The 18,625-nt window shown below is 38.5% G+C and overlaps 1 protein-coding gene across 2 annotated transcripts in view; it reads left to right on the top strand.

Annotated features, from left to right (window-relative positions):
• The window catches only part of kcnq5b (potassium voltage-gated channel, KQT-like subfamily, member 5b), a 133,275-nt gene that overhangs the window by 87,599 nt on the left and 27,051 nt on the right, over positions 1–18,625 (top strand). For both annotated transcript variants that reach the window (XM_034687772.1, XM_034687770.1), the window contains exons 2-3: positions 7,192–7,282; positions 8,934–9,060. In XM_034687772.1, coding sequence (XP_034543663.1) covers positions 7,192–7,282; positions 8,934–9,060 — 218 coding nt within the window. The remainder of the gene's footprint in view (positions 1–7,191; positions 7,283–8,933; positions 9,061–18,625) is intronic.

Genomic DNA, 18,625 nt, shown 5'->3' with positions numbered 1-18,625 from the left:
CTGTGGCTTATGACACACAGCCTTAACATATGCACACACAAGCTGTCCTGCAGATTTAGTGTTTGTGCATACGTGTGAGACTGCTAAAAGGGTGTACATTTGGGGGGAACATAATTGCAGCACTTGTACAAGTGAAAACAATCTAACAGTGTCCGACCTGTGAGCCTGTGCTAAAAATGTGCTAAGTACACAGAGGAGACCTGTCGCTGTTAGACTAGACCAACAAATGTGCATTTGCATTCACAAATGGGAAGCATGTTTTGAGTCTGGGGCTGTCAAAGGATTCTTTTTTTCAATCCTGATTAATTCAAGAACTTCCATAGTCATCGCAATTAATTACATTTTTAATCACATTTAAGGTTCCATTACTTGTAATTTGAAAACTGTTTTCAAGTCCATAATATTAACTATGTAAAGTCATTTTTACCAGTTGCTTACCAGCCACCTAAAAGAAGAGCCTCCTCTTTGTTGCATCAGATTCAGAAGAAGATATTACAGGGATTTCTGTAGTTTGCCTGCAGGGCTCCAGAAGTTTACTGCATTGTTCAGCATGGCAGTGGTACTTCTTTGATGTCAGGGATCACATGCACATCTGAATGCATCTTTGTTTCTTTGAAGCTAGGGTATCATACTCAGTGTGGAGTTCAATCTGCATAAGGCTTGTGCTGTTGTCTATTCTCTGCCTCTACTTGTTGCAGTTCTGCTGCATTTGCTGGACTTTGTTTAAAGTGTCCAACCAGCTGTCAATGTCAATATAATAGTGTGCAGTTATTCTAAGATAACTTTGATTACTCACTAACATCCAATGATACCTGGTTGATGCAACAGCATTTGCACTTTTCAGAAGTTCCAGTTTGGTTGCTTCACTGTTTCATACAGGTTCTAAACGCGTGAAACTATTGTTCTTGCACAGCTGCATGACTGTTCACAACATGCCAAACTAAGGACTTTCCTTACACCCGAGTCTTTCACAATGTTGACTGGCCTGCAGTCAGTTAACCCATTTATCAAGCACAGTAGTTAACTTCTTGGATAAATTAACATCCACAGGTGTGTGAAGATAAGCATGCTCCAAAACATTGCTCTGCAGGTCTTTGTGACACAGTTGCCGCCAACATCAGACTGGTTAGCTGCTACTGTAGGTGGGAGTTAAAATTCAAATTACTTTGGTGAAAATTGTAATTCTTTTTTGACTCATAGTCCATATTACTTTCGACTTATTAACTGAGCCATGTGGGAGTTTTTTGAAGGGAAACTAACTGTTCAAAAGCCCAGCTGTGTTGTTTTCCATCACAGCAGTAACAGGAAGTGGCTGCTGCTGAACTGCCTTCCACAGAAAGGGACTTATTGTTATAATAGGGTGGTTGGTAGCTAGCTTTAAGGTAATTTTTACCCCAATTTTACTGAAGTGCGGACCAGAGTAAATAGAAAGGGACAAAAGTAACATATTTTAGTATAAATAATTCTGATATTTCAGCAGTATATACATTTTAAAAATTTGTATGAAATTTAAAAATCACTGTGTTACGTTTGGATCACGTCACAATTAAGGCATTAAGCTAACGTCCCTATTTGAGACACTCAGTGCATGTTCGACTGTGTGGAGGAATGTATCTGCCTGACCTCAAATGGAAGATCCGAGGTCAGAGGTCATGTATTTAATTCTTAATCTTGTACTTTGTGGCAGTCTTTATAGAATTTGTTGATCTATTTTTAGAAAATTTGTTATACCGAAAGTTTGTTAATACATATATTTGTTCTTGTCTGTTAAACTGCTCTTTGCTGGGAAAACAACATCTTGTTTTTTATGAACACTGAAATGTAAGAAAAATTACAAATTCAGTCATGTATCTCAGATGAAGTTTTTCTGGATGATGTTTTGTCCTTCAGTCCAGGTAAAACTTCTAACAACCTAAACTTGAACACTGTATTTTTGCAGCATTCTATAGGCCCATAAAACATTTAACAGTCCAAGGGCGTCAGTCATGAAACCCAAAGCTATAAAACATAAAAATCACTCAAATTAAAGTTCTTACAGCTCTCATAACAACAGACATTTTGGTCACATTTAATTTTATAGTACACTTATAAGATGAAACAAACCATACTTTGAATCAAATTAGACAGAAACGACATTTTTCATTAAACAGGAACAACACTACACAGTTACACCATAATCAGACACAAAACAAGTATAACATTTCTCTGCATTTGTGACATCATACAAGGCAATGTCTCTTTCAAAGTTCATTTTTAGGATGACAACTCGATTATATATACTTCTTTATCTTCCTTCTTAATAAATGCATGCAGTGACCCACAAGCTATGTTTGTTGTCCAGATAAGACTGTCAGATTTTTTTATGAATATCTGGGTTTTTTCTCCTAGAAGAAAATCTGTCCTTTTGTCATCATATTGAGAATCTAACAAAAAACTGAGGTGAATTTTTTTCTTTTTCTCAAAACAACCCATACGTTGTGTTCTTTTATGTTCTTTTGTTGTTTGAAAAAACTAATTCAAGCCACCTTTTTATACGTAACCGACTGCAGTCATATTCTTTGTATGCATGCTCCCTCACCCTCTCTGAAAATGTTGGACTCAGTGTACCCTGCTGCATTGTGATTTGTCTCTGGTCCAGGTTTTTGCACACATCGCTGTGTCCTGTATTAGAAAGTATGTCTGTCTTCCTTGCATAACAGAAGAATAGAGCACTATATTTCTTTCTAAGGCTATACTACATGAACTGCTTTCTTATATGTGGTATTTACTGACTCACAAAACTGTAGATGGACAAAGTGTATGTCATTCCTGACTCGCTCTGTCTTGCTCTGGTAAGAGCTTTTAATGTTTCAAGATCATCTAAGACAGAAATATTTTAATAGTTTGGAGGAATTAAAACTAGGATCAAGGATCATCTGACCAATGTATCCACATGTTTTACTGCTGAAAGTTGATATTGTTCTTATAGATTGAATTGGTTATTTCTTATTGTCAGTTGTTTGTCTTGTTATCTTATCATGCTGCTGCCTTTGCCAGGACTCCCTTGGAAAAGAGATTTTGTACCTCAATGGTAATATACCTGGTAAAATAAAGGTTATAGAAAATAGAATTAAAATAAAATACACCCATGTTAGTAGTATCATGCTGTTACTTTAGTGTAGGAACTGTATAAGGAAACTAACACAAACTGTATAAGTATACTTACTCAAACTCTGTACTTCAGTCTCACTCGGTTCTCTGAGATCTTTCAACAAATGCAAATTCTGCCAAAACAAGGGAACAATAAACAGCTTGAGAAGTGATGTCAAGTCTCGTCATAGCTGAAACAGCTCCAGGAACGTCTCGAGTAACAAAAAGCAAGATGCAAAATCTTTGGAAAAACATTGTGCGTCTTCGTAATTGGCTTTTTGAAAGTTAAAGTCTGATTACCATCTGTTTGTGCTCTTCAGTTTGTACAGCATGGCAAAGTGCATTTGTTTCTGGTATACTAACTGGCAAGGAAAGAGTTATGTGGTTTGGAGCAGAGGAGCAGCTCAGTTTTCTGTGGCAGAGAACAAGGAAAAGATAGTTAACTGCAAAAACACGTACAACAAAATGTCCACTTTTATATCAACCAAGACTGAAGAGTCCTGTAATTTACTCAGAAAAAAAAAAAGAATGATAAATCAACAATGAAAAGGCAGGAGAGGAATCATGTTCAGGACCATGGACAGCATCAGAGGACACGACAGCATGTCCTGTGAGTGAGAGCTTCTTCTGTTATCATCTGTCAATAAAAACTCAATCAGTGCTCATCATTGAAGCTTCTTTATTCTATTAGTGTGCTGATACACTAATACATGAGTAGAACAGATGAGGGGTTGAACTCAGTTTATTGTATATTTGTCAAAGTAAGTTATACAGTATCCCTTTTTGTTTTACATCATTGTATTGAGTCTGCGTCTCCTGTTGGTTGCTTTGTAACTATAGGGGCAGTTTTGTGTACCTTTTGTAGTCGTTCTGGACATCTTTCTCTTTTGTTCTTTGTTTTCATAAACTTTAATTGTGCAAGGACATTGCTGCTTAAATGATCTTTTTGCATGTCTTGCACCTCATAATGTTTTTTAGTCTCTTTGTCGTGGCTTTGTTTATCATTGGTAGTTGTTATGTTGTGCACCATTAGGTATCTTTTTATGGTCATTTCTCACCCTAGTTTCTTCAAATCTCCAACCATAGTACATCTGTGTCTTAGCTGAATATGACTTTCATCTTATAATCTCACTTTTATGTGATCATTTGGGATCTTTATTTGGTTGCTTTGTGAAGTTTTGTTCATTTTGTGTTTGTGTTGTCAGTCTCTTTGGTTGTTTTGCGGTGTTTGGCTTTAGTTTTTGTTCATTTTGAACTCCTTTGTATCAATTTTATCATTGTTATTGTGTGCCTGAGAACATTCACAGAGGTAACTTTTCCCCTAGTTGTCTCTTAGTTGTTGTAGAAAGAACACTTACCCTACAGTTAGTTGCCTGATATTTATGCAGTTTTTAAATGATTGTACTATTTCTATGGATTGTATAAACATCAGTCAGCTCTTGAGTGTTTCATCACAATTTCTGACATATATCAGTGACATACATGATAGAAATCATATTTCATCACCACACACTCAGATGGTGCAGAGTCTTCCTGTTTATTTGTGAGGGGGAGGAGGGTGCATGGTGCTTCAGAAAAGGTGAATGAGTGTAACAACAGACTGCTCTATTTTGTTAGTGCACATGTGCATTTGTGTGTGTGTGTGTGTGTGTGTGTGTGTGTGTGTGTGTGTGTGTGTGTGTGTGTGTGCGTGTGTGCGTGTGCGTGTGTGCGTGTGTGCGTGTAAGACGGCTTAATTTTTGTAGCTGCAGCTCTGAGTAAGGTTAAGAGCGGAAGTGCAGAGTGAGGCACTCCAGATTAATTCAACATATAAGCACAACGCATCGTGACACACAGGGTCAAAGGCTGGCTGAGTACTCTGGTTTGTGTGATTAATTAGTGAACTTTTCTGAGAGCTTAATGGTGCTGTTAGTGTCTGCTTCAGTTGTTCTGTACTCTCTATGTAAATATATTCAAAATGGAAACAGAGGTTTGGTTTTGGGTGTAGGGATTTGATTGTCACTCTGTAATTTTCCTGGTAAGTGTGAGAGGCGTAGGTGTGTTGGTGACAAGGAGCTTGCTTTTCTGCTGACAGCAACACAATGCTCATCACTCCATGTTTTCCTCCATTCAGTATCCCTTTATTCAATTTTTTAGAAATGTCAACAGAGCAAACCTCAAACTTCTGATACTTTGTGCTTTTCTTTTTCTCTGAACCTCCAGCAGCTCACTGAGTCGTATGGCAGAGCAGGAAGAGAACATGAGCAGAGAAATAATAACAGCCTTAATGACTTATGGAAAATTTTGACCTCAGTTTTGACTCTTAAGATGTCAAAGAGGGCTCGACTGGGTCGGCAGAAGCACAGCCCTGTACTGCGCTGGAGGCTATGGGACCCTACACACCCACCATTTTCTCACAGGCATCCTTAAAACACTGACTTATTCTGATAGAGCTCTGATCTCAGGGCGTGAACGACTTCCTTTCAGCTCTGTGATAATCTGAGGTCACTCTGACACCAAGGAGCTGACAGTAAATGGAGTCCCCAGTCTCTACAGCGGATGTCGTCTTAGCAATGATGACATTTTATCAAAATCACTACATTTTGGTACTTTATTGATGTATGTTTGTTGTCGCCAAGCAATGTTTTACTTTATAGTCAAAGTGTCCAAATAATTGGAGTTTTCTTTCTTCTTATTGTAACCCATATGCACTAGTACTGAGGCAGCAGTTACCCATCACAGTTCTGCCTGTAAGTACTTATAGTTGTTATCAAAAAATGTGTGTGACAGGAACAAACTGCCTGCCTTCCTAACTTAAGGCCTCCTCACCAGACTTTGATCTGACTCTGGGAACATATAAAAGACTTCCACCTGATGACCTTAGGGGCCGGATACTAGGATTTTTAGAACAAATATGAAGCATGGAGAGCACTGCAAAACAGACTATACAGCCAGTACTGAGGGAAGCAGAAGAGCAGCAGGACAACATTTGTAACCTGGCAACAGTAAACACCAGTGAGAGCACTCTGAAATTGAGGTGTCGGGCGCAACCAATACAAAAAATGTTGTATGTGGACACAGGCCCCTAAGCTGCTCTTATCAATCTATTTAAGATAATAGTACTTGAAACAACAGAGTAGCAGCAAAGCAGCAATATGTAAGAGGTCCAACTGGCAGAGAATAATAGCCTTAACACTCTGCCCTCCTTCATAGACACTTTAAGCTCATTTCCCCCTCGTTCGCTCTTATCTCTTTTATTATGTTTTTTTTTTTTTAATGCACAAGGGCATCTGTTTTCTGTGACAAGGCTCAGTGCTTGCTCACCTTGTTCTAAAACCAGTAGCTAGAGACTGAAGTTTGCCCCTTTTGAAGTGAAAGTGGATAACAAATTTAGGGTCTGAAAGGTCAGAGCTCCAGTTTGAATTATTAATGTGTACCTGTGCAGACATGAAGCAGGACATGACTTAAAAAAGCTGCGTGCTGTATTTAAGCCTCTCCTTGGACAGCATTAAAGAGACAGTGCACAGAGTCGGCTCCAGATGAGATCTGAGATGATAAAACACAGATGTGCTCTCAGTGTTCAGCATCAGGAGCCTGATATCTTTACGTGATGGAAAAAACATGTTATGGTTATGAAGATACAGTTTCCTGGCGAGGGAGCGACAGTCAGAGTGTGGAAATGGTCGGATGTTGCTTGTTTTCCAATAGCCGCATTTCACTGCTTGTTTCTTGCAAATCATGTTACACAAACAAGCATGATTAACTCGATATCTGAGGAAATTGAATAATAGTCGGGTTCATGGTCAACTGCTGAGAGGAAATAAAGTCTGTGATTGTGCTGCCAGGTCGTTTGTGTGGTGCTCGTGCAGTGCCAGAGCAAGTTCAAGAGTTTGTCACAGAGGAAAAAGCCATGGACAGCTCTGATGAAGAGCATATTTGTGACCAGTGGAAATAAAGATTTGATCTGCTGGTCAATGTGGTGGTTTTAGTTGTTTCCACCATTGATGTCATTCAGTTTGATTCCAGTTGTGTGTTTGTTGTATTTATGACTGTGTGCTTTGTTTTTCTGTTGTTTCTGTGTAGGTTCATCCTGGTCTTCAGCTGCCTGGTCCTCTCTGTGTTCTCAACAATCCCCACTCATCAGGACTTCTCCTCTTACTGTCTCCTCATCCTGGTAAGAAGCTAGACAACCATCCGACAAATAATTGGCACTGAAATGAAAACATCTTTGAAAAATATAACGCATTTATTCTTCTTGTTTGCATACGTTTCATGTTATTTCTCTGTTGACTTCAAACCAAAGCCTAGCCTTCACACCAGGCGACTGTTCAAGCATTCCAATATGGTTTCACAGTCATGAACATTTTTTTCATTTCAGGATAAAGTCATGTCAGTTTTGCAGGAGCTTGGGTGACTTTGATTGGTTGGTATATCCAGTAATGCCAAGGTCAAATTACACATTCTTTTTGTCTGTCACGATGGTCACTATGTCAGATTAGGCAATCACAGAGCCATAGATTTGTGCTGTGATATGACCGACAGACATAGCAGACTACACGGTGGTGTCAACCAATCATCACGACAGATGTGATTTGTTAAAAGGAATAGGATCTTGGCTATATGACACCTGGAAAAATGACTTTAAAAAAACAATGGCACATGAATGATGCTATGTAAATGACTTGGACGAGTCCCTGGGTTGCAAGATGAGCACGATATGGGCCACTGAATCACCACCTCCCCACTGATTCAACCTAAACTGAACATTATAACAATCATAAAGGCAGGATCTATTGTGGGACTGATCTATTTGACATCATTTGTTAAGTTACGTATACCTAATGGACTGCCAAATAAGTGTTTATACTGTATTTTTCAATCCAATAATTTTGATGAATGATACACACGCTTCATGTCAATGCTAGCGTAAGGTGACCACATTTCTGAAATGGAAACAGGAGACATTTCTTTCAGCTGTCAGTGGTTTAAACCCCCACTTCTGTTATCTCTGAAAAACTAAAGGGTAGACAATTACAGTTTAAAGTATTTTGACCAAGATAACTGTTTGAATGTAATACACTGTGGAGCAGACACCTTGTTAATGACATCCAACAACAAGCCTACACCCCACCTACCCATCATTTCCCTCTAGTAAGCCACACACTGATATCAGATCATATGTGAAATCAAATTGGAAATCTGTCATTGGGACAGTGCGTTTTGATTCCTAAATTACCTGTCTTGAAGTACTTGAGGCGATACTGCAGACCCTCTAGCAAACAGTAGAAGAAAATAAAGAAGAAGAGGGAGAAGAAAATTGACATGAAGTTGCTGGATGAATAGACTGAATGTTTGAGCTATTATCAAGCAAACTCCTCTGTTAACAAAGCAAGCCAATGCGATTAAAACATAAAGTCCAATATCCAGTCTGTCTTGAAAGGCAGATTTTTTTCCTCCATGTAGTCTGCTTTTAGCGCACGGGGACAGACCTTCAAAAACGGTGACTGTCGCCAGAAAACGGGGACGTCTGGTCACCCTATGCTAGAGGCAGTTACTCACCAGCACTGTGTGTGTACTGTGAGTCAAACCGAATTAAAATATCACTAGAGTATCATTTCTATTTACCATCATATCATTTGAGTTTGAGCCACCGCCTACGAGCTGAGAATACAGGTGCAGCTGATCAGACTGATATCAGTGGGCAACCGTGTCACGAAGGCAGGCAGAGCACTATTTTGGGGTGTGCAATTGCATCACCTATAATGTTTCTGATGTCATCATAAACTTCATGTTGAAACCACTGCTGACTCTCTGTGTTTGTACAGGAGTTCGTGATGATCGTGGTCTTTGGGTTAGAGTACATCATCCGTATCTGGTCAGCAGGATGCTGCTGTCGCTACAGAGGATGGCAGGGACGCCTCCGCTTCGCCCGCAAGCCCTTTTGCGTCATTGGTGAGTTTTCAGAGAGCACCTTTTTGTTGAGTGTCTCTCATGTAAACTACAGAAGCCCAGAAAAACAATAAATAAGAAGACCTTTTATCCTTTTTAGAGTCTGAAAATGGATGTCAATCTGATTCCCAGTTTTTATAATTAACAAGGAGTTTTAAATAAGTATTTGACCAACAGTATTTCTGTGCTTGACTTTCTTTTCATTTGAAAAACAAATATTTCTGAGAGTGATATCAAAGTTTCTCTTGCACTTTTCTCCAAAATACATATAATTTTCCTTTGTGAATGAGATAATCATCATTTAATATAGTTTAACATCTATATTTAACTGTTTTTTTAACCTTAGCCTCATGTGGCCAATATGAGTACTACAACAACAACAATGCTTTAAAATACAACCTGCAAATACATTTCTCTCCGGTTTTCTCATATTAAAAACATCTCACATTAGAGTAATCAGATTTTCTTTTCTAAATGCTTGCAAAAAAGAAAAAGTGTTCATAAAGCCCAAAGCTCCCATGAGGAACTTTGGTTTGTGTCAGTTTTGGTAACCATTGCAGACAAGGCAGGACCTCTCATCTCTTTGTTCATCTTGTCTCATAAATGGAAAAGTTTTTCATTTTCCTAAAAACACTCATCCTTCTGTCTTACATATGAACATACATACTGTATATATTTCCTTCTCAAAAATGAATATTTTCCCAGCAGGAACACTATATCCCCTCCTCCAGGGGCAATTTTAGGATCAGACCTTTAAGGGTACTCACCCGCTAAACAAATGGTGACATGGAGCGTTCCATGCAAGTGTTCAATCCTACTTCAAAACCCCTCATTTCACTGAACAAGAAATATTTCCCTTCATATGAGATTTTTATTCACAACACAGAATAAAAGATGATGTTTTTGCAAAAACGTTTGGCGTTTGCTTCAGAACCTCCCAAAACTGTCCAAAAAGGTCTCTCCTCCATTGTTTCAGCTTTCTCCCCCTCACCCTTTAACAGCTCTCAGTCATCCTCTCTGTTAACTCACTTTAATATCAGATGTAAGCACAGTCCCACAGCACACTACTGACCATAGTATGCTGGTGTTATTTTCAGCTGTGGTCAAAGCTCATAAGAGCAGAGAGCATTTATGTAATGAGGCTGCATTAAGTGCTTTTATTCTTTCCACTGTTTAGACATGGATCTCTCTGCTTCTCTTGGAATAAAGTACAACGGGACACACGAGGGAGGGAGAACAGGGCCTCAAGGTCACACATGAGCTGCCATCTTCACTGCTTTGTAGCTAGTGTTGAAGTTTGCACTTAGGAAATATGATAAATAAAGAGTAAGAGAATACAAGAATAAAAAATAAGTAAGAAAGGCAGGGAGGTGAAGAAATGAGAGAGATGATGTGAAGAAAAAGATATGTTAGACTTGAGCAGGAGGCACACATTTGTTTGTGGCCTTGACAGATATATCTGATAAATTAAGAACCTCTTAGTTTCTTTGTGAAACCCTGGAACTGTGCTGAGTTACTAAATGGTGCTCATAAATAGTTGTGCCTACAACGTGCATACAACGAATGATCATGGGAGTTTTCTATAACTTTCAGCATTTATTGTTTTTAGGTAACTGTTTGCCTTCTGTTTTTTATCTTAGTTTGATGTTACTGAACACTTTTTTACAGAGCAGGTGTAAAAAAAAGAAACATTTATGTACACCCAACGAAGAAACTGAAGCTGTATGTGGCTGTCTTCATTTAGCTTCAAAGCCTCGCCAGATGCTTCTCTCGCCAAGACCAAAGCTTTTTGTTGTCAATCTGACCTGAGATACCAACAGTAACACTCTCACACACCACATGTTGGCACACAGGTGATTGAGAGAGCCCTCCTCCCCCTCACAAAAGTAATCCAGGCATCTCTGCAGCAAAATATCCAGTGTGGGCGTTATTCTCCTCTTTGTGAAGTAACTGTGGATGTGAGAAAGCCCCTCTGCGAGAGCTTTATGTCCCTCTTCGTTTGCTGTAGCTGCCGCGAGTGGATTACATCATCAAAGCAGTGGATAGCAAGAAGGCAAATTCTCTGAGTTAGAAGCATCTACAGGAGCGTGTGTGCTGTTACCTTTTTCCTCCTCTCCTTTGGTAAAGCGCGTGATTGATTAAAGTGAGTAACCAAACAGGCAAATTACTCTTTATGTTAGTTAAGAGTGCTAAATTGAGCTTGAAAGCCGAGTAGTACTTGTTGTGCTAATAACTGTAGCTAATGAGCCTGTTGCTGAAAATGTTGTAATATGTTAGCTGTAAGTTACATGCTGTTATGTTGTATATTTGCTTTGCTGAGATATTGTTTAAGTCTGATTAGGTCCCTTGATAGTATATTGTGGACTAGGATGATTCAACCCAGCAGAAGGTGTTGATTTCCACACATTTTTTGTCCTAAATTGATACATCAATTTACCAGCTGAAGCCACTTTTGTTTGCAGGATTTTATTTCATTACACTGTGAATATTAAACACATTACCTGTAATTTATTTTACCCATTGTGTTTAATTTCGTAGTCATTGTAATGGCCAAAAGAAAAAACAGTGAATGTATGTTAATTAATTCCAGAACCACACATATCTATCATATCTACCACACATAGGGATGCATCTAAATAAATTTGAATATAATGGAAGAGATAATTATTTCAGTAGTTCAGTTCAAAAAGTGAAACTTCTATATTATATAGTTCCAGAAATGCCCTGTGATAGGTTGGCGACCTGTCCAAGGTGTACCCTGCCTTCTGCCCGAAGTCAACTGGGATAGGCTCCAGCCCCCTGTGACCCCAAACCGTATAAGCGGTCAAGATGATGGATGGATGGATGGATGGATGGATGGATGGATGGATGGATGGATGGATGGATGGATGGATGGATGGATGGATGGATCCAGAAGAACTTGACAGGATTGTCAAGCAAAACCTATTTAAGAACTTGGAGGGACTTCACAAGAAGTGAACTGAGGCTGGAGTCAGTGCATCAAGAGAATTGGACTATTGCTCAGTTGTCCGAAGTTCTCTTTTCAGATTTGGGAATCAAGGAATCAGAGTCTGGAGGAACAGCGGAGAAACACGTCCAAGTTGCTTGAAGTCTAGTGTAGTTTCCATGATCAGTGAAGGTTTGAGGTGCCATGTCATCAGCTGGTGTTGGTCGACTATTTTTTCTAAAGTCAAGACTCAACGCTCGCATTTACCAGGAAATTTTAGAGCACTTTATGCTTTCTTCTGTTGACAAGCTTTAATGAAGATGCTGATTTCATTTTCCAGCAGGACTCTACACCTGCCCACACTGCCAAGAGTACCACAAGTTGATTAAATGACCATCATACTATACTCTGTTTGATTGTCCAGTAAACTCCCCAAATCTGAACTGTCAAGAGGAAGATGAGAGACGCCAGACCAAGTAACGCAGACGAGCTGGGTTTACATAACACCTCAGACACAGGCTGATCGCCTCCATGCCACACAGCAGTGATGCAGTAATTCATGCAAAAGGAGCCCCAACCAAGTATTGAGTGCATATAAATGAACAAACTTTTCAGAAGGCTAACATTTCTGTGTTAAAATCAATTTTTATTGATTTTATGTTATATTTACCATTTTGGGATAGTGAATTTTGAGTTTTCATTAACTGCAAGCCATAATCATCACAATTAAAGTAAATAAACGCTTGAAATATTTCACTCTGTGTGTACTGAATCTACATGATATACGAGTTTCCCTTTTGAATTGAACTACTGAAATTAAACTATTATTAACTATTATTATTATAATTAAATTAACTTTTCCATGATATCCTAATTTATTGAGATGCACCTGTATGTACCTTCCACATACCTGTATCTTATTAAAGAGCCTCAACGGTACACCTGTTTCCTGTGTTTCTCTGACCTAAACACACTCCATATCTCTACCTACTACATGATAACCCATTGAGAAGTTCAGACATTGCTGCAATCATGCAATAAATTATGATTAAAAAAAATGTTTGACAGCCCTAGTTTGAATATATAAATATATAATAATGAATCCCAGAGAAACCCAAACAAGGGCATCGATTACTGGTTTGCAGTGGTCTGAGCAGTTTATTTGTCCACTAGAGTCGAGTTAAACCAAATCCATCTGGGTGAATGCTCACAGAAGACTGACGGCCTGAATGAAAAACTTGCTGCACAGTTCCCATCACGCACTGGGCTTTCACCCAGCTAAATGTGTTTGTAAAGGTCCAGGAATGGTGTGCCAGGTTAAGACGATTATCCAAAGGTGTTACTGATTGCATTCACATGGGCTCAGACTGAGGGCAGAGGACAAACCAGATATCATTTTGAAAAACCTGAGTGGGATGATGAAAAATGTTGAGGCCAGCAGAAAAATATCAGTGACAGAAGGGTCCTTTGCCAAAAAAGTAAACACATTAAAACTTATTACGGTCCACTGAGACTTAATCTACTGTCAGATCTGTCCCTTACAATCTATTATACATGGTTATTTCAGCCAGTAACATGTCTCAGATTGAGATTTAATTGACTAATGAAATGGGAAAATACATTGGGTTATGCTAGGGATTTCAGAACATGACTGATATTTACGTCAAAAGCATATTAAACTCCATCATACATCATAAAATAATTCGTAATAAACACCAGCCAGTACCTTTTTTTTTAGATTTGAGGGTACATTTCCCTTAGGAAAAATAAAGTCTATCTTAACCTATCTTGTCTTGCTAAACACTTATCATAGCACAAAAATGAATCATAATGTTTTGGTAAAAAGCAGAACTCTCACCTTTAAAACTCAGGCTGGAAGAAATTGTAAAACTCCCTAATTGGAGAAGAAGTCTGTTCTCTTAATTAAACTGAAGCACTTTTATAAGATGAGGTATCCTCTTTGTCAATACAAGACACAAACTCTTCCTGATAACTCAACAACACTGATGATCCTCTTTGAAGTGTCATAAAGTAAAGTCCTTCGATACTTGTGCACTCTTTTGTTGTTGTTTTTTGTTTCTCTTTGAATTCTTTGTTTTTAGTAGTCTGGATTTTAAAATGAGGACTGGTCAGTAATATTTAATGTTTTATTGCTGCTCTCCTCATGCAGACCAGGTTGCTGCTTTGGCAGGACCACATGAGATTATGGAGGTCACGAGTCAAGGTATCTGTAAACTTATGTGACTCGATTTGTATATGTACGTTCTTTGAAATACCTCATGGGAATTTATTACATCTTCTTTATTTATCATTATTTGTTTGTCAGAGATTGATTACAAGCACAAATTTGTTTTAATGATGGGAATGTTGGCCCATTTTAATAATCCGGATCATTAGACTCAGCTCAGCAGTGAAGTCCAGCTCTCCCAAATGGCTCGTCATGACATATGTAGGAATGTTTGGCCCTAAGCCTGCTATGTGTGCATGTGTTTTACTTTGATTATTAACTGTGGGTACAATAAACATACCTTCATCCAATTGGTCGCAGGCACACACTTTGACATAGCATTCAACAGTCAGTGAGTGTTGAGTGGTGTGCTTGTGGCTGAGTGGTGAAGATCGTCCCTATATCTGTTCTGTTATTCTGGATTCAGCTCTCAAACAAGAGCTGGCTCATATTGTTCACGTACAAGAGCTGGCTCTTGGAGCCGAGTCATTAATGACCGACACATCACTAGTTTGTTCTGCTGTTGCAAGGTTCAAGTGAAAAACACCTTTGTGATCACATTTTGCTGTGAAACACAGAGAGTGAGGGAGAGAGAGAGTTCTCTGCAGTTGTATCCCTCCTGTACCTACTGAAGGTGCGAACCCTGGTTATGTTTGCCTTTTTATGCCTACTTTAAAATGGACTCAAAGTGAACATTAAACAACATTTTCAGCATTTTTAGATTCCTTGTCTTTGCAATATTTTCAATCATATATAAGCTTCAAATGATTTACAACCCATCAAATTCTGTTTTGATCAACATTGTACACTGTGTTCAAGTTCTTATGGAACTATTAATAGCAACAATTTGATTAATCTTTTGTATGTCTTCTCTCCTGGGGCAGAATGACCTTGGTAAATGCTGTTCATCAAACAAACAATCAACATACAACTGCATATTGCAGAAGACAATGTACTTTTGGTCGCACACATGATAACAGACATGCACTGATGTTAAAGGTGAAAAAACAATCAAATGTTACTTTGAATATTTTTGCAGCCCAGTGATAATGGCCATACACTTTACAGACTCACTTTTCTACAAACTATCATGTGGCTTTGTGTCCAAATCGTGAAAGAAAGCGATGCAATACTGATTTGACTCCAGGACTGTTGGTCTATGCATTTTCATTAACATGGGCATACAACACAACCACACACACTAATTCTCAGGTGCACACACATTCACCTTCGTCACACTTTTTTTCTCTCCACCTCTTCAAAGGGAGCAGCAGCTCTGCAGCCCCCCCCGGGAGTCTCCTCTCCTGGGTGTCATTTATATATTTTTTATGCTGCTGCTGACTCCTCTCCATCTTTCCCTCCCCAGTATGGGTCAACTGGTCCACGGTTCAGAACTGGAGCCATTAGCCACATCTTGGTCAGCATTTTCTCTATAAAGAAGTGGGTTCGGCAGAAGGACAGGAGTGGAAGTGGTGGTTAATTATGAGGGAAAACCTCCTGCACTGAGTGAACTAAATAAGGGTAGAGTTTCTCGTGGTGCGTCACTGAGGTGGAAGATCTGTTTGAGCGAGGACAGAGGGGGGAAAAAGGAGAAAGTTTGTTATTTCTGTAGTCAAAGGAGCTTGTTACTTTGTGGGTTTGATGTTATTCATTTGTTCAGTGTGGTTTCTGTGTGAACTTCTCTAAACAGAATCAAATCTGTATGTGTGTGCGCCTGGCTTTCTGAAAGTCTTTGCTTTTCCTTGTTGATATTTGTGTATCTGCCTGTCATTATTTGCAGCATCCACTGTAATAAAGTTGGCCTGCACCTACATGTGCTGAATGGAAAAAATAAAAGAGAAACAAAGTGAAACAAAGTGAAACCCACAGAGTTAGAATCTCAGAGACATAAAGCCCAGATATGTCTGGAAATAAATATTCTTCATGCTGCAGTGCTTCAGCCAATTACTTCTTCCCACTGTTCTGTTTGTGTCTGCAGCAGATCGATCGATTGGGCCAAGAGACTTACACAGATATATAGAGTATATAGTAAATATTGCACTACTGTACAGTTGATGCCCATGGCAGATCATGTCAGTTGCAGTTTTTTGAAGTCTTTGTATAATGTCAGGTGACAACACTGAGCTGTCGTTATTGCAGCAACATATGAAAGCAATCCCTGATATTTTAACCCCCCCCCCCCCAGGTTTTGATCAGTAATCAAGTCAGTTTGTTTGAGAGAAAATTAAATCAATATTAGTAAGATGTATGTGCCTTCAGGCCATGATTCTGAGCTCCAAGGGCAGATCACTGTTTCTTTTATACATGCTTTTACATCAGCCCTGTTCTGTTACCGCAGTGCTCTTTATGTTCGTGTCAGCCAGGCCTCACTCTCACACCTGCAGTTAGGTTGGAAAGCTGCACTGCAAAAACTCAAATCTTACCAGGTGTATTTGTCTTATACAGTATGTGGTCAAAATATCTCATTACACTTCATTTCCTGAAATGTACAAAGTAAATCAGGAACTAGATGATTACATGTGGTAGGTTTGATTTTTCTGTTTGTTTGTTTTTAGAAAATCATATATGAGCATATTCCTCCTTCAAATGCCTGCCTGTGTGTTGAACACTGGGCTCAGACTGCTCTGTGTGACTACTCTGTTGTGATCATCTAGGTGCCAGATGGAGGAAAAGACCCCTTCACTGAGTGGTGAACTGTGAACAAAGTGGACACTGAACTATGACTACATTGCAGAAACTCAAAACAAAACAAGTGTTTTTGTCTTAGTAGTAAATATGTATTACTCCAAAATATGGCCTATTAGACTTAACACAAGCCACATTCACCTGACAAGTCCAGATAAAGGTCTAATTTAAAGATATCACAAGCCAACAATTAGACATGAACTGCTTGTAATCAGTAAAAATATCATCTGCTAATGGGTTGAATGAAAATACAATATACTTAATCAAAAAAAGTTTTGTTTTTTTTACCCCTTCGGGAGATTTATTTTACTCATTAAAAGCACTCCTGCTTTTAGCTTTGGCTTGCTTGAAATAATACGTTGATCTGGACTTGTCAGGTGAATATAGCTTCAATTTTGTCTCAAAGGACAAAAACACTTGCTTAGTTTTGAGTTTGTGTTGTGTACAACCTGCTGTATATAAAAACAGCTGAACAAGTGAGGAAGATAACGTTTTCCCAAAGACTACTTCTTAAGGATGTGTAGATCTATGAGTACTGTTATATTATATGATGCAATGTAACTTCTTCATTGCAAAAACTAAAATCTTCACCCAAGTGTTTGCCTTATTGCTAGTCACATGTATCTCAGCAGTTTTAGTATAAGCAATATAAACGCGACAACTCAAGATATACATCCTATCCAAAGATGGTACAAGCAAAAATGTATCAGAATCATGTCTTCTTTCAAGAAACATTACACATAGATATTGCTCATTGTACTTGTAGATATTTAACTCATTACAAGAAATCCAGGCCTCATTTTTGTTTGTAGCATCATGAAATAAGATGTTTATCTAGACTTGTCAGCTGAATGTGTCTTATACATGCAGTAGATTATTGAGATACTCAAGTTTTTTGCTGATTAAAAAACACCAACATATTTGTTTGGGTATCTGTGAGCCAGTCACATTGTTGCGTATCATTCACCAGGGACTGCAGTGGGGCCACACCCTCGTTTTTACAACAAGGATGGTTGACTGTTTTGTAAAAAGGAAGATTCCTGAGGCACATTTTCATCTATTAATCATATTCAAGTTCATAATTTATGTTTTAACTTATTTTAAGTATACCAAAGATGTTAAATTTCTTATAAATGTCAAAACATCAAATTAAAGATTTATAGATTTTAGTCTGGGTTTTTCAAAAACATGCATTCATTCAATAAGTGGCATGAAATAAACAAAAGAGAGAGGGTGATAAGGACTGTTAAAAAAAGATGACTGACAGTGTGTATTGTCATTTTTACTTTCAGGTGTTTTCTATGTTCAGGTTCCCTATTCAAGCTAAATTATGCTGCCCTTAAGAAAGAAAATTAGTTCGTACATTTTAAATGGTGTAATCAAACTTCTCAACCTTAGACTTCGCCACACATCCTTTGATTTGGGAATAGTAGGTAATACATCCGATAGAAAATCAAAAGTTACCTCAAAACAGGAGAGGAAGAGTCAAAAGTTCATGACAGCAAGGGGACGATGGAGGAGATATTAAAAATGTATCTGTTAGCAAAGAGGCAGAATTGGGAAGAGGGTTGCAGACAGGGGTGGTCTGTCTGGCCATTAAATACTTCATGACATGTGGACAAAGAATTCACTTTTTCCAAGTATGATTTGTGTTACATGTTTTATACAGTCTGTGGTTTGAACAATTGGTTTCACTTCACAACACTGAC

This window comes from Notolabrus celidotus, chromosome 7 (genome assembly GCF_009762535.1).
Source record: "Notolabrus celidotus isolate fNotCel1 chromosome 7, fNotCel1.pri, whole genome shotgun sequence".
Taxonomy (NCBI): Eukaryota; Metazoa; Chordata; class Actinopteri; order Labriformes; family Labridae; genus Notolabrus; species Notolabrus celidotus.
Note: the sequence above shows the minus strand (reverse complement) of the source record. Positions and strands in the feature narration are given on the sequence as shown.